This window comes from Rousettus aegyptiacus, unplaced genomic scaffold (assembly GCF_014176215.1).
Source record: "Rousettus aegyptiacus isolate mRouAeg1 unplaced genomic scaffold, mRouAeg1.p scaffold_m13_p_12, whole genome shotgun sequence".
In the NCBI taxonomy this organism is placed as follows: Eukaryota; Metazoa; Chordata; class Mammalia; order Chiroptera; family Pteropodidae; genus Rousettus; species Rousettus aegyptiacus.
In genome coordinates, this window is record NW_023416287.1 from 77333040 (window position 1) to 77347512 (window position 14473).

The 14473-nt window shown below is 38.3% G+C and overlaps 1 protein-coding gene across 2 annotated transcripts; it reads left to right on the forward strand.

The window, feature by feature from the left end:
• Window positions 1–1339: 1339 nt before the first annotated feature.
• Window positions 1340–14262, forward strand: SKA1 (spindle and kinetochore associated complex subunit 1). 2 transcript variants are annotated; one of them, XM_016165028.2, is made up of 7 exons: window positions 1340–1488; window positions 2136–2234; window positions 5060–5184; window positions 6427–6524; window positions 9344–9481; window positions 12903–13075; window positions 13930–14262. In XM_016165028.2, exons 2-7 carry the CDS (start codon window positions 2147–2149, stop codon window positions 14076–14078), a joined length of 771 nt encoding a protein of 256 aa, XP_016020514.2. In that variant the 5' UTR covers window positions 1340–1488; window positions 2136–2146; the 3' UTR covers window positions 14079–14262. The 2 variants fall into 2 exon arrangements, with proteins under 2 accessions (XP_016020514.2, XP_036085939.1); XM_036230046.1 differs by lacking the exon at window positions 1340–1488 and adding an exon at window positions 1568–1667.
• The last annotated feature ends 211 nt before the right edge of the window (window positions 14263–14473 follow it).

Sequence of the window (14473 nt, forward strand, 5' to 3'; positions counted from 1 at the left end):
TTCTGTCAAAGTCAGTTGGGTGTCAAAAACTTGGGAGTTCATAAGTAATCTAGAATTGATCATGTGGTGATTTAAATGACATGAGGGAATTAAACAATAATGGAAATTGTTTAACACACAACACGGGAGCAAATGACCCCGTGCCCTGAGAGAAAGAGCATCATGGTAGAGGACAGGCTCTGGGATGACTTGGGCAAGTTAATTATGTCTCAGTTTTCTCATCTGTAAAGAGCAGATCATGATTGTAAGTACTCATAAATTTATTACAAAGATTAACCAAGATAATATTCCAGTAGGCAGGGAGAGAAGAGGTACATATGAAAAGAGTTGCATTTAATTTAATAATGGTTGAAAGTAGGTAATGGGTTGGGCATGGGGTTTATTATATCATTCTAACTTTGATTTCCATCATAAAAGATTTTTAAAAGAAGTAGAAATGGCCAAGGCTGCTATTGCCTACCCAGAATCTATGCTCTCATTTTCCATTACAAACTGAACCCCTATATTCTTGGGGAGGCAATGGACCTGTCCAGACAAACTTTTAATGATTTTTTTTTTTTCAGTTTCCCTTGTAGATGTGGGTGACCAGAGAAAAGCAGACAGAAGCCACTGGGTGTGGCTTACAAGAAAACTCTTTCAAGATACTGGCTCAGCTGGTAGGTGAGCCTGTTACCCTTACCTCTTCCTCTTTCTGCAGCCTGTGACAACACCTGAGGAAGGAACTGGCAGGGTCATCTTGCATCACAAGCAACCTGAAGGCCAGAAAGTGTGATGCTTTGAAAGGTGGCGCCAAAAGATAAAAGGAACCTGGACACTTGATGACTGTGGAGCTGCCACAACTGCTCTGGAATGCATTCCCCTTCTGTTCAACAGGGAGAACTTTTTCTTATTGTAACTTGGCATTTGCCCTTACAGAGGCTGTAAAAGACAGGGATTGTTTGTTTCTTTTGTTAAGCTCACAAACGCCGCTGATTTTTGGAATTATCTAGAGTGTTTTAAAAAATATTAAGGCTTGAGCCCCACTTCCAGAGTGCCTGATTTCATTGATTTGGGGTAAGGCGTAGGCATTAGAATTTGTAAAAGTTGCCCCTGGTGATTCTAACTTGGAGACCTACCGTTTCAGCTCGCCTTTTGATCTCCGGAGCGCTTTGCTCCTGGCCAGGCAACGACCAAGACTAAGCAACTAAGATCAGCCTTGACGGTACTGCGTAGGAGGCGCACGAGTCTTGGTAACCTTTGGCCGCAATGTCAACAAAGTCCGCCGTTTCCCCTCCCCTGTGTGGCCTTGGATGACGCAAAATACGCGTGCAGTCCCAGCCGGCGCTCCGAGAACGCCGCTGTGCGCCTGCGCGGCGCTAGAGCCCGGCGGGCAGTTTGAATTTTGCTCGCCGAGTCGCGTCTCGCGATCCCAGGCTTCGGCCGAGACCAAGGTTTGAGTGGCTCGCGACTCGGCCAGGAGTGGGCCTTTTGCTCACGGACTCGCGCAAGGTTGGAGACTGGTGTTGGGGATCCGGCCTTCGGAGGCAGGCGGAAGGCCTTCTTTGGGCGGGATGCGGGGTGTGGGGTCGCGCCAGGAGGGGCGCAGGAGCAGGGCTTGACGTTCCTCCGCTCGCTGGGGTGGTTGGAGTGGGTGCTTTAGGCGTTCTCACCTACTCTCGGCGTGCTCGGTAACTGGTTGCTTTCCTTCCCTTCCCTCCACTTCCTTACTAACCCCAAATAGGAAAGGCCCTAGTCCCCCACAGCGTAGGGGAGATGCTTACCTGCACCTGTTTCTTTTCATGTATTGTGTTTTTCCTTAAAATTCGTGTGTATTTTGTGTTTTTAAAGAAAATACCAATTTTTGTCTTTATATACAAATACTGTATTTGTGCTGCTAAATCCTTTAATTACATAGGCTTATTTCCTGTACCCTGGTTTGGGATGCATTGACTACAGAAGGCTTTAAAACGAGTCAATACTGGACTTTGGTTAGAAACTGAATTTTGTGGAAGTGAAAGAAATTGCTCTTGAATTTTGTGCTTTCCTTTCAAGGGGATGTGATTTACTAGATATTAACCATTCTTGGATTTTGAAAATGAACAGAAACTTGTCTTGCTTTTCTTTTCTGATAAATGTGTTTATATTTTTTTCTTCAGAGCCTTAAAAGATGGCCTCTTCAGATCTGGAACAGATATGCTCTCATATTAATGAGAAGATCGGCAATATTAAGAAAACTCTGTCATTAAGGAACTGTGGTAAGTAGAACAGATTCCAGTAATTTTGTGTCTAATGCATTTTAATTATTGTTCCACTTTGAAAGATATCTTATGCCTATTTAAGTGATTATATCTTAGAAAAGTAATTTTAAGTTTCAAATAGTGATTTTTAAAGCACTCCAGCATCAGTATTTTGAATATTGCCAGAAGATACTAAAATGTAAGTTACATTGAACAGGAAATTGGATAGTTATTAGATTTATTATGTTTTTTTCTGAGACACATAAGGCACAATAGTAAGATTTGAAGGTTATGTGGCATTTGTGGTTCTAGAGCTAAATGGAGATACTAAAAGGTGAGGGATAAAAACAAAAGTGGATAAGACCCAGGGTAGTAGAAGTAACCCATAACCCTACTGATAGCCTGCTTTAGAGGATGCTTGTCACTATATATCACCAGGAAACAACTAATCGAAAATGAAATCCATTTTTTAAACAGCCCGAAACTTGCATGTTGTAAGTTTTTAGGGGCTGAAAGAGGATGATGCAACGAAAGCGCAAAGAAATAAAGGATGCTTGCCAAGTCTGAGAAAATGTTGTTTACAAGAATGATATGCTCCCCAACCTACCTAAGAGAGCTAAAGATTTATTGATAGCCAGCACTCCATCTGCTGGGAAGATTGTGTTGAACTTTTACTGTAGTTTGTATTATGAATTGATAATTTTTAAAAAATTCTGATACGGAATTATAAGGTTGGAATGCCTTTTTGAATTATACATGTTCTCCAAGGCACTTGGATATTTTCCATCTCTTGTTAAGAGCCTCTAATGAAGGAGCCTCATCCATTTTATAGTTTGTGGTTAACATACTTTGTAGAAAGTTAAAACCGAAGGAACCGTAGGTTCTTTTCCTCCAGCCCCCTCACCTCACACATGAGGAAACCAAGACTTTGAAGTCAGGTGACTTGCCAGGTCCCCAGCTTGTGAGTAGTCAGTTGAGACTACAGTTTCTGTGTCCTGATTCCCTGTCTAGTACTCTTTCTACTTCTATACCACTTTTATTGAGAATACTTAAAAAAAGTTTAGATTTTTAATAATTAGTCTTATTTAGTCTTATTTATTCTGAGGGCATGATTACTGTTGGATAAAAAGATATAATTTGGAGACCTATAAAACTATCAAAGCTTGAATTCAGCTGACCCTCCAAAGCATGAGGCCTGGCCAAAGCAGTCTGACTTATTTATTATATTACATCATACTGGGTAACTGTCATTTGCGTGTGGGGAGAATAATTTGTGTTTGGTTCACAGCCTATTTAATAAAGCCCAGTAGTTTGTTTACACTCTGGCTGCTGCAATTCACTAGATCACTACTATCAAAAGTAGTGAATTTGCTCAACTGTTACATTACTGCAAATCAGTAAAAAAGGCCCTAAAATTTAGGTGACTAAAAGTTATTTGAAATACCAGTGTATCCAACTAGTTATTTAACCCCTGAAATTAATCTCAGTAGAGACATCAGTACTCTCGTTTACTTACTAACTGGTTTTGCTTGTTATGAACCTAGCGTCAGATATAATTAGCATCGCTCTAGTGGATAGAATAATATACTGCTTCTTATGCTGATGCGGAATAGTAGTTAGCTTTGACTGAATGTTTTACTAGGTTCCAGACACAGCACTTAACCCATCTTATAGGTACTTTTTTACTTACCTTTGCAGTAATTTTGAGATGGGTACCGATGTCTCTTGACTTCAGGCCCAAAGCTTCTAGCTATTTCACTTTACTGCCTCCATAATTTACAGATGCGGTGAAATTGCTGTTATTTTTGTGTATTTCACTGTTTGGTTGCTAGAAGTAAAGATGGAAAGATTTGATTATGAGGATGGTTTTTCTTTCGTGCTTTTGAGCTGCCCTTAAAATTTTTTTTTTCTAAATTACTTCTTTTATTTTTAGAGAGGAAGAGATGTTGGTTTTCCCAGCCTCAGATTTATGAAGCTAGAGAGAGGTGCCAGGAGGCGGGGTTGGGAGTGTGAGAGCATGCCACTTTATCAACTCTGGGGTTTGTTTCTGTCAGACGTCCCAGGGTTATCAACAACCTGTGACTTTTTATGTTACTTTCTCAGCTTAGGGATCGTTAGTAATGTGGATAGTGTAAATATGGATCCCAAACCTCTATTACAAATTCTAAAGTGGAACTCACCCCACCTCCCGCACATACCTGAGGGTCAGTCCAAAACATAGGCTTATGTCTCCCTGGCTAGTGATTAGAATTTTTAGGTTTATACTTGCACTGAAGATACATCCCATAAAGAGGGGTCCTGGCTTCATTTGGGATTCTCACTTCCAACACCCAGTGCTTTGAAGTCCCAAAACCTTAACTCCGATTCCCATTAAAACCAAATATATTAGGTCACTGAGATTGACAACCTCTGTCCAGTTTCCCTCTGAATCCCCCAGCTCAGGGCTGCTATGACATCAACTTACACATGCCACCTGGTCTGTGGTTCTCTCATCAAGTTAGATCCCTTGGGAATTTACCTTATTGTCCTGAAGCTCTGCTATGCATGTAGAAGAGTATTTTCTGTAGCATTTCTGGGTGTTTTATCATGGAGAAATTTACCAGAAACTAAAGACTCAGGGAGTATGTTCTACTTACCTTTCCCTTCCCTTCCATACTAGTACTTAGAAATGAGATCTTAAGATTATCCGTGGAGGCAGGTCCTAGGGCCTGAAACAATAGTTCTTCCTCCACCTCCAAGTGTCTCTCTAAGGTAAAGCTCTGCTCCAAGAGTTCGGTTGGGTATGTGTATGTTATCGCTTTTCTATATACTTTATTTTACATTTTATCTTTGTTTATTAACAGGTCAAGAACCTGCCTTGAAGACTATATTAAATAAAATAGGAGATGAGATCATAGTAGTAAATGAACTTCTAAATAAATTGGAATTGGAAATTCAGTATCAAGAACAAACTAACCATTCACTGAAGGTAATGTTTTTCTAGTGAAGAAACAAAATAAAAAGGCAATAAATACAAATGCTGCAAGAAAGCCATTTTTTACTTCTTAGGATCTAAGGGTCTTCATTTGGAAAATAATGGGTCTTGCTGAATTATTTTTTAGATCCCTTCTATTCTGCATTTCTGACTTTCTGTAAAATGTAATTTCTGAAGAGAAACTTGAACTTCATTCACATGTACATTTTGTTCTAAATAAGCCTTCTAATTGACTTAGCTAATAAAGTGCTCATGTACTTCCTGATAGTAAAATACTCAGTCTGTACCATGATTACCTCATGTTCTTAGAGCCATTGACTTGTTCAGTGGGATCGAACAAGGTGGTCTTTACAGTCCCTTTCAATCTTAGAATCCTTAAGGTTTGTAAAGATTTTTCACCTATAGGAATATACACGATTATGCCTATGCTGTAGCTGAAATGAAATCAGTATCTATGAACATCATTCAGCTCTTTAAAAGAAAGATGTTATGTAAACTCAGAACAGAGATCAATATTGGTTTCAGTTCTCACCTGCTCAGGAATGCCCACGTTTACATGGGGGCCCAGAGAATGTTCAACACCGAATCGAAGTCTATTGGGAATTTTTGTTTACATTATGATTGAGAATCAGATGACAGGAACCCAAAGGTATAGAGCATTTTTCCTATTGGCATGAGTTTATAGCCTCAAGTTTTCGTGTAAGTTAAATAACAACAGAAAAAGAAACAGGCAATTTTGATCAAGTAGAAATTTTCATGAAGCTGGAATATATGCATATCAGCAGTGAAAGTCATAAGCAGCATCTCATACTTGAATCCCGGGCATGCATTATCACTCTGGTGCTGTTATACATATGACACTGGAGGACCGTTTGTTAAGTCAACAAAAGCCATTTACCAGGATGGCAAAACATAAATCTTTCATGTGTTTTTTAGTTGCTCCCCAAGGTTATTTTAGAAAGACTTATTTTCAACCCTGCCTGTTGTAATGTGATTATAACAATTGTTCTCTGAAAAAAATCCAGTAGAAAAAAAAAATTATACCACTATCCCAAAACAGCTCTGGAAACCAAAGGGCTCTTTTTAACATTGCTGCATTTCGAGCCTTTTCACCCGTTCTGTGTCCGAACGCTGATGGTTGTGATTGTGACGCACAGTCTTTCATGTTCTTTTTAACATCTTAAAATGTACCGAGGCAGGACAGATGCTTATCTGTGAGCATTTTTTAAATTTTAGGAACTCTATGAATCTCTTGAAGAAGATTATAAAGATGTGGAGCATCTCAAAGAAAACATTCCTCCACATTTGCCTCAAGTAACAGTAACCCAGAACTCGTAAGTATATTTATAATTATTCTTGCTATCTGGATTTATAAAACTATTAAAACAAGTACCTCAAATTTTGCTTTTTCATGTACTTGCAAGTTTGTTAGTGACTTACCCAGTTTTTTGTCACACTAGAAATATTTATCAGTTTTCTTATCCTTCTGTCTCTGAGGAAAATGTCACTCCTCTTTCCTAAAGGCGAGTCTTCTCTAGGTTCTCTTTTTCCATTTTTTCTCATTTCTTTCCCTTAGAGCAGAACTTGTCAACCTCAGCTCCATTGACATTTTAGGCCAGATAATTCTTTCTTGTGAAGGTAGGCTGTTTAGTAGCATCCGTCATTTCTACCAACTAGATATCAGTAGCACCCTGCACCCCCACTTTACCTCGCCACCACCACCTAGTTTGACTATGAAAACTCTCCAGACATTGCCATATGTCCTCTGTGGGGCAAAATCTCTCCTGACCCTTAGGGTAAAAATAAGCTTAATGAGCTTCCAATCTTAAAAACAGCCAAAGGAACAAAAAGCCCTAGCTCTGCTTTCCCCCTCAAACTACGGTCCTACCTCTGTTTGTGCACTGCCAATATATGTTTGTGCCTCCTCTTCCCAGAGCCCCTAAAACCTGGCTTCTGGCTGTTAGTACAACCGCGCATATGGAACTCAGTGCTTGAAAGTCACAAAGAGGTCAGAAATCCCTCTTCAGCTCCAATTCTTTTCAGGTTTTATTTTGTTGTCCATTTTGTTTTTGAAATTCTGTTACTTGCACCACCGCTGTGGTTTCTTGGTTGTCATCTCACATCTGGCTGCCTCTTCCTTCTCAGATCTTTAAATTACAAGTTATTTACTAAAGCTCTGTTTTATTCAGTCTTATACCATCGTTAATGCTTTAAAATGTCCAACTTCAGCCTTGACATGACGCCTGGTTCTGCTGTTTTAATTGCTTGCTGGGAGTCTGATGGATGAGCTGTTTGCTCCTCCAACTTTGCGTGTCTAAGACTCAACTTACCCAGCCATCCATGCCTGTTGCTCTCATCCTCCCATCACCTAGGCCGGAAGTTAGCATCGTCAGCCTGTCTCACTCTCTCATAGCCCTCAGCTGTTCGTTTTGCCTTTGCGGAGTTTTTTCCATCCCTGTCCTCCCTTTCATTCTCATTGCCCGCTCTGAATGAGAGCTTCCATCATCTTTTGTCTTTATGATTTAGGAGCTCCTGTGTTTTGTATTTCCAGTATTTCTTCACCCTCACCTCTCCAGTCCTTTGCCACCAAAATTATATTTCTAAAAGGGGACTGCGAGTATGTAAAAAGATTCCATGGCTAATTTAATTTTTAAAAAAAATTTTAAATGTATGATATATACAGAAAAGTGATTAAAGTTTTATTTGTACAAATTAAAGAATAATAAACCAGTGTATCTACCAGTCAGATTAAGAAATAAGACTTATCTGTACCTTATAACACTTCCGTTGTAGACCCTCCCTCAGGTAAAGAAATGATCATCCTGCCATTTATGATAATCACACTTGCCTATGTGTTTCTATAAATAAAACACTGTTTAAATGTTAAAAACTGAAAGGAAGGCATAAGCCTTGCTGTGTAGGAAAAGAGTCACGTTACTGCCAACAGTCCAAGGTCTCTAGAGGTTAAGCTCAGTAGAGTCCCTAGTATGGCCAGGGTGCCTCAGAATTTCCCTACAAGAAGAGAAAGTTAGTGGGCAAGGTCATGAATGAATGCTAGGAACAGTGTGGGCTGGACATTAGACACATCCAGCAGGAATATAGTCTTGTGAATGGGGGGAATCTTCTAAACTCACTGTGGCCTGGCTTTAGCTTTCAAGGCTAGATCAAAGCAGCAGCTTTCTGTAGGTTGAGCTGATCCATACAGTAGGGCATGAAGGAGAAATCAGGAGTATCCTTTGCACAGGGTCAAGACAGGCAAGTGCGGGTAAGAATCAGTCAGGCTCACCAAAGAGCCTCATGTTGGAATTCACTTAAGGATGGTGGTTCTATAACGTTGGGCATCTTCATCTTGACAAGCACAACATGTTCATCTCCTCAGGCCTGATTGCCTTCAGTGTCTGGTGCTCAGCTGTCATCTTGGGATCTCACTGCCCTGTCTTCCCTGGGGTTTACATTACTTCTGGGTTGGATCTGCTCTTTCCTTATCCCATTTCTTTTTTGGAATGGTCAAGCCAGCATGACTTGACTTGCTGCTGGCAGTAGAGGTTCATTCCTTCCTTGGCAGTTAAACAACCTAGAAGGTACAGTCTCTTTCTAGGCTTCCTGTGGGTAGGAGCTATATCAGGCTTCTCACAGGCTTCTCCAAAAATTGGGCAGGACTGGATCTGAGGGTGACCCATGCTCATTGCTGGCAAATCAAATGAATCTACAATAGGGAGGGACCGATCCTAGCAACCAAATGGGATAAATTAGAAAAATAGAAGTATAAGATGACTGATGTTCTCATGTCCAGAAATAGGGAAGTGAGGAAGAGAGGTTGTTTGGAAGTTAAGCTCAGTTCAACTTTATACATATTGACCTTGAGAAACCAGTGGGATAACTGATGAAGATGTTTAGCATATATATTACATGCATCATTTTTGGGTAAGTACAATTATATTACTGAAGATTTGGGGGCAGCTTGAATTTTCAGCATTCTCTTCACTTTTCAGATCTTCATGAGCAGTAGGGGTAGGGGTAGAAAAAAATGTTGGTATAAAATTGTAACAAGATAAATCATGTGTTCGATACTGATTATTTTCAGTTAGGAAAACTCTAGTATGCTGCATAATTCTGATGATTACCTGAACATCTGTGCATCTCTGTTCCGTAGTGCTAATGTATCAGATCTTGACTCTGAAGAGCCAGTCAAAGTTGAGGAACCTGTATGCACCAAGAAGCCCACTAAAGAACAAAGAAACATTAAAGAAATGCCATTTATAACTTCTGATGAGTTTAATGGCATTCCCGCGTAAGTATTTAAGATAAATTTTAACATTCAACTCTTTAACAATCAACATTTATGACTGTTTAAATCATAAACCTTGATTATATTCATCATAGTATGCTGCGTTCAAATATTGATCTTTTCTAAAATAAAATAGTTTTACATTGTATTATGAAAATGCAGTCTTTTGTTGAAAAATGCTTAAAATCATGTTTTCTATTCAGTTATAAAACCTCTTTTTATAGAGAGATCTAGAGATGGATCAATGTATTGCCGAGTCCTCTCCAGGACCATTTCGTGATACAAATTTATCCAGTTATATTTTAGAAGTAGTCTCTTTTGTACTTTTAAAGAAGGTATGGTATGTTGTTTGTATAGATTTGAGAATAAGATTGGACAGCGTTATGTTTGTTTTACCATTCGTACCTTATACCGCACACCTTTTTGAGTCTGTGCTCTATTCTGGGCCCTGGGTCACTGATGAGAAGTCTACAAGGGTGAATAAGGGAAGATGCCTCCCCCTGAGGGAGGTTTCCTTTGCTCTTTACGGGTGACAGTAATGGGAAACCAATGATAGAAATCCATGTTTTTAAACTCTGACAATTCCAGGGCTTTGCCTAACTTCTTGGCTTTATGTTTTTCATTATTTTTTTATAATACAAATAGTACATGTTGTTAGAATGTTCGTTGTAAGAAAATAAGTCATCTGTAATTCTACCACTCAGATAATTTCCTTCTAGTTTTAATTTCACATATGTAATTGAGTGTTTCTGATTGTTATTACAACAATGTAATTATGCTATAAATACAGTTTACTTTTTTTTTATCATGAGCATTCCCCCATCATTAACTCTAATTATAAACTTGGATTTTAATAATTTTATAATATTTCATCATGCTGTTACCCTATAACTTATTTAAGCATTTTCTTATTAAATATTTGGGTCTATTTCCTTCTGAGAAATAATGGTACAGTGAAATTTCTTTTAGACTAGTCTATTTTGTAATTCCTTATTTCCTTGAGGTAGAGGCCTGGGAGGAGAAACTGTGGGGCAAAGGGCAGGATTATTTTACTTTCCTAAGAGTTGTCCATACCAGGTGTTGTTTATTTTTTAATAAATAAACTTTGTTAGAACAGTTTTAGGTTTACAGAGAAATTGAAGGGATGGTACAGAGTGTTCTCAGACCTGAAAACAGTTTCTCTTATTAACATCTTGCATTAGTGTGGCACATTTGTTAGAATTGATAAACCAATATTAGATACATTAATAACTAAAGTCTATAGTGTACAATAGGTTTCACTCTTTATATTGTACATTATTTGGGTTTTGACAGATGCATAATGTCACGTGTCTACCCTTACAGTGTCTTACAGAGTAGTTTCGCTGCCCTAAAATTACCCTGTGGTTCACCTATTCTTCCTCGGAGCCCCGGGCAACTGCTAATCTTTTTACTGTCGCCCGTTGTTTTTGCCTTTTCCCAGTGTTATATAAGTGGAAACATAAAGTATGTAGCCTTTTCACACTGACTTCTTTCACTTAGTAATATGCATTTAGATTCCTTGCATGTCTTTTTAGGACTTTATACCTGGTTTTTTTTTTTTTATCACTGATTACGATTCTATTGTCTGGATGTATCACAGTTTTTTTTTTATTCACCTACTGAAGGAACTCTTGGTTATTTCCAGTTTAGGGCAACTGTGAATAAAGCTATAAACATTCATGTGGAGGTTTTTGTATAGACACAAGTTTTCAATTCATTTGGGTAAATACCTAGAAGTGGGATTGCTAGATCATATTGGTAACACTTTAATTTTGTGAGAAACTGCTAAACTGTCTTCCAAAGTAGCTGTACCATTTTGCATTCTTCCTTTGCTTCACATCCTCACTTGCATTTAGGTGTGTAATGGTATCTCATCATTTTAATTTTCAGTTTCCTAATGACATGTGATGGGGAGCATCTTTTCATGTGCTCATTAGCCACTTGAAAAATATCTGGCTGTTTCACAATTCTGGGACCAGTAATAAGGCTGTCATTTCTGTTTAATCTTATTTTGGTCACGCAGTCGTTTCCATTATTGACAGCTTTATTTTCATGGGAATTCTGTTTGATGCTATTCATATTTTTAAATTGTTGTTGCTCATTGGCTGAACTAAAGGGAAGAATAAATGTCTGTGAGGAGCTGTGGAGTAGGAGAGTTTAGAAAATGCTTTCATGAAGAAGTAGAGGGAGGAAATTAGAATAGTCAGGGTTGAATGTTCAGTTTGAAACTAAGGTGTTTTTTAGTGAGTAACAGAAATTAGATTAGGATAAGGAAGAATGTATTCCAAGCATAGGTCTCTTATTTATTTACTTTAAAAAAGTAATACTAAAGATGCAAGTAAAGTAGAAAATATTGGCAGAGGTGAGAGATGGGTATTGAATAAATTAAAGTGTTAGTTCAAATATTTTAATTGCATTGCGTAGAGCTGTGGTATCAACAGTTTGTAGAAACTATGGTTTGAAAAAACAGTAGCAAAAATGAGTTTAGAAAAGAAGACAATAATGAAAATGAATGTTTCTTGGTCAATCTGAACATTTTTCTCTAAACACATGTTATTGTATATTAAGGAAGTTTTGTTTAGAACACTTCCCCTTTGAAGAGATGTAAAGGACAGAGTTTAACATAATGAATCTACAAATTGTCGGAGGGAAAATTAAACAGATCATTAAGTTTTGTTTCTGGTACCTACAGACCGCTCAAAATCGAGTCTCCCATTTTTGTCTTCTGAGACTCTAGGATGCCTGGGAGGAGATGGGACTGAGCGTGGGATGTAGAGTGAAAGGGACAGTGCTCTAGGAGAGTTGGAGTTAGGGAACAAAAAGCTTGCCTCCGCATGGGCACTCCTCCGCATGGGCGCTCCTCCGCAGCTTCGCTCAGAGCGCCCGGTCCCCTCGGCTCTTCGTCTTCGTCAGCATTGCCATCTTTGCTGTCCTTTGTCTTCCTCTCCTTGTTTCTTTCTCTCTCTGAACAGACAACGAGTGGTATGAGTGATACGACTTATTAATATTTAAATTTTTCTTTCCTTTGCTCACAGACATTTTAAATTGTTTAAATAAATGTCTATTTTGCAGTTTGTCCATTTGAATCAATTTAAGAGCTCATTTTAAATTGTAGTATTAATTCTGTAGGTGGGAAATAGAGATTAATGCATCCAGATATAACTAGAGAAGATAAGCACTGATATGTTGTGGCCTCTGTAACCTTTCAACTGTTGAGACATGTCTGGTTTATTTGAAAGTTGATATAACTTTTTTTTTTTTAATAAGGAATAGTAATCGCTTTGTTACTATAGAAAGTCATCATAAATATTTTTCAAAGAAAATATTTTGCATAATGATTCTTTTAATGTATTTTATATAATCATTCTTTAATGATTCTTTAAAATTCATCATGTATTTACAGGTACATGAAATTGCGCTTAACCTATTGTCAAATTAATGATGTTATTAAAGAAATCAACAAGGCAGTACTTAGTAAATATAAGATCCTACATCAACCAAAAAAGTCTGCTATGAGTTCTGTGGCCAGAAATCTCTATCACAGATTTATTGATGAAGAAACAAAGGATACCAAAGGTAAATTGATAGCATATATATGTGTACATGTCAGTTGTTTGGAGTGTAATTAAATCATGAGAAATAAAACTAATTCTAGAAAATTCTAAATTTAGAGAGGCAGTTCTCAACCAGGGGCAATTTTCCCACCAGAGAACATTTGGCCATCTCTGGAGACATTTTTGATTGTTACAAGTGGGGTTCAGGATGCTACACATTTTTGATTGTTACAAGTGGGGTTCAGGATGCTACTGGCTTCTCGTGGGTAGAGACCAGGGATACTGCTGAAGTACCCTATAAAGCACAAGACAGTTCCCACAAAAAATAATCATCTATTCCAAAATGTCTGTAGTGACGAGGCTGAGAATTACCATGTCAGAGTTTATTATGGAGCTACACCCAGTGTTTCCTGAATTAGAATAGTAATGACAACAGCGGGTCATGCTCACATAGCACTTACTATGTGCCAGGTGGTGTGCTGAGAGCTTTAGTCCTCACGACACCCTTAGGAAGTACGTCCTGTTAGCACTCCCATTTCTAGACTAGTCAAAGAGAACTTAGGTTACTGGTCCAACGTCAGCCAGTTAAGTGGTAGAGCTGCCGAGGGTTTCATTCTTTTGACCACTATCCCATGTTGCCTCTTGAAAATTTAATTATTTAAAAGGTACCAGCAGATAGCTAGTGATATAATAAGCAGGGCTACCTTTCTGAAATGCTGCCATATACATTATGTAACTTCAGAATACCAGTTCTTACTTTGGTTAGATAACGACAGTAAAAATGCTGAGTGCCACTCATAGTCATGGTGTTATGCATTAAAGACTCATCTTGAAAATTGTCCTTGTAAAAATTAGCACTCATATCTTTATTTTCAGGTCATTATTTTATAGTGGAAGCTGACATAAAGGAGTTCACAGCTTTGAAAGTTGACAAGAGGTTTCACGTGATACTGAATATCTTACGACACTGCCGGAGGCTGTCAGAGGTTCGAGGCGGGGGCCTCACTCGATATGTTATAACCTGAGGCCCCTGGGAGCTTTTCAACAAGCCAGCAGTAGGGTATAGAGGTTATTTCTCTAATTTCCTTGTATGTAATTTTTAAATATATAATTTCTTTAGCTTTTTTATCATCTCGTTGTAAAAATAAAACTTTTTTTTAAAAGTATGTATATTTAAAAATAAACTTTGAGCAAATATTTAACCACCTACCATATGCATCTCTGTGCTAGACATGTAATAGAACTAAAAAATGTTCATGTCTACTTTTATGTGTTTAGTGATAATGCAACAGACCCCAGTAAGAGGCGCACGGGTGTGATAATGGAAGAAAAGGTCAAGAAGGTAAGGTCAAGGATACCCAGCCTCTTCGGAATGAAAGGTCATTAGTGTCTAAATTCCATCAATGGCATTTCAGTCTAT

Coding starts and splice junctions, on each gene's coding strand:
- SKA1 (XM_016165028.2), top strand. CDS start 2,147: ATGGCCTCTTCAGATCTGGAACAGATATGCTCTCATATTAATGAGAAG. Junction 2,235..5,059: donor TCTGTCATTAAGGAACTGTG/GTAAGTAGAACA, acceptor GTTTATTAACAG/GTCAAGAACCTGCCTTGAAG. Junction 9,482..12,902: donor GAGTTTAATGGCATTCCCGC/GTAAGTATTTAA, acceptor ATGTATTTACAG/GTACATGAAATTGCGCTTAA.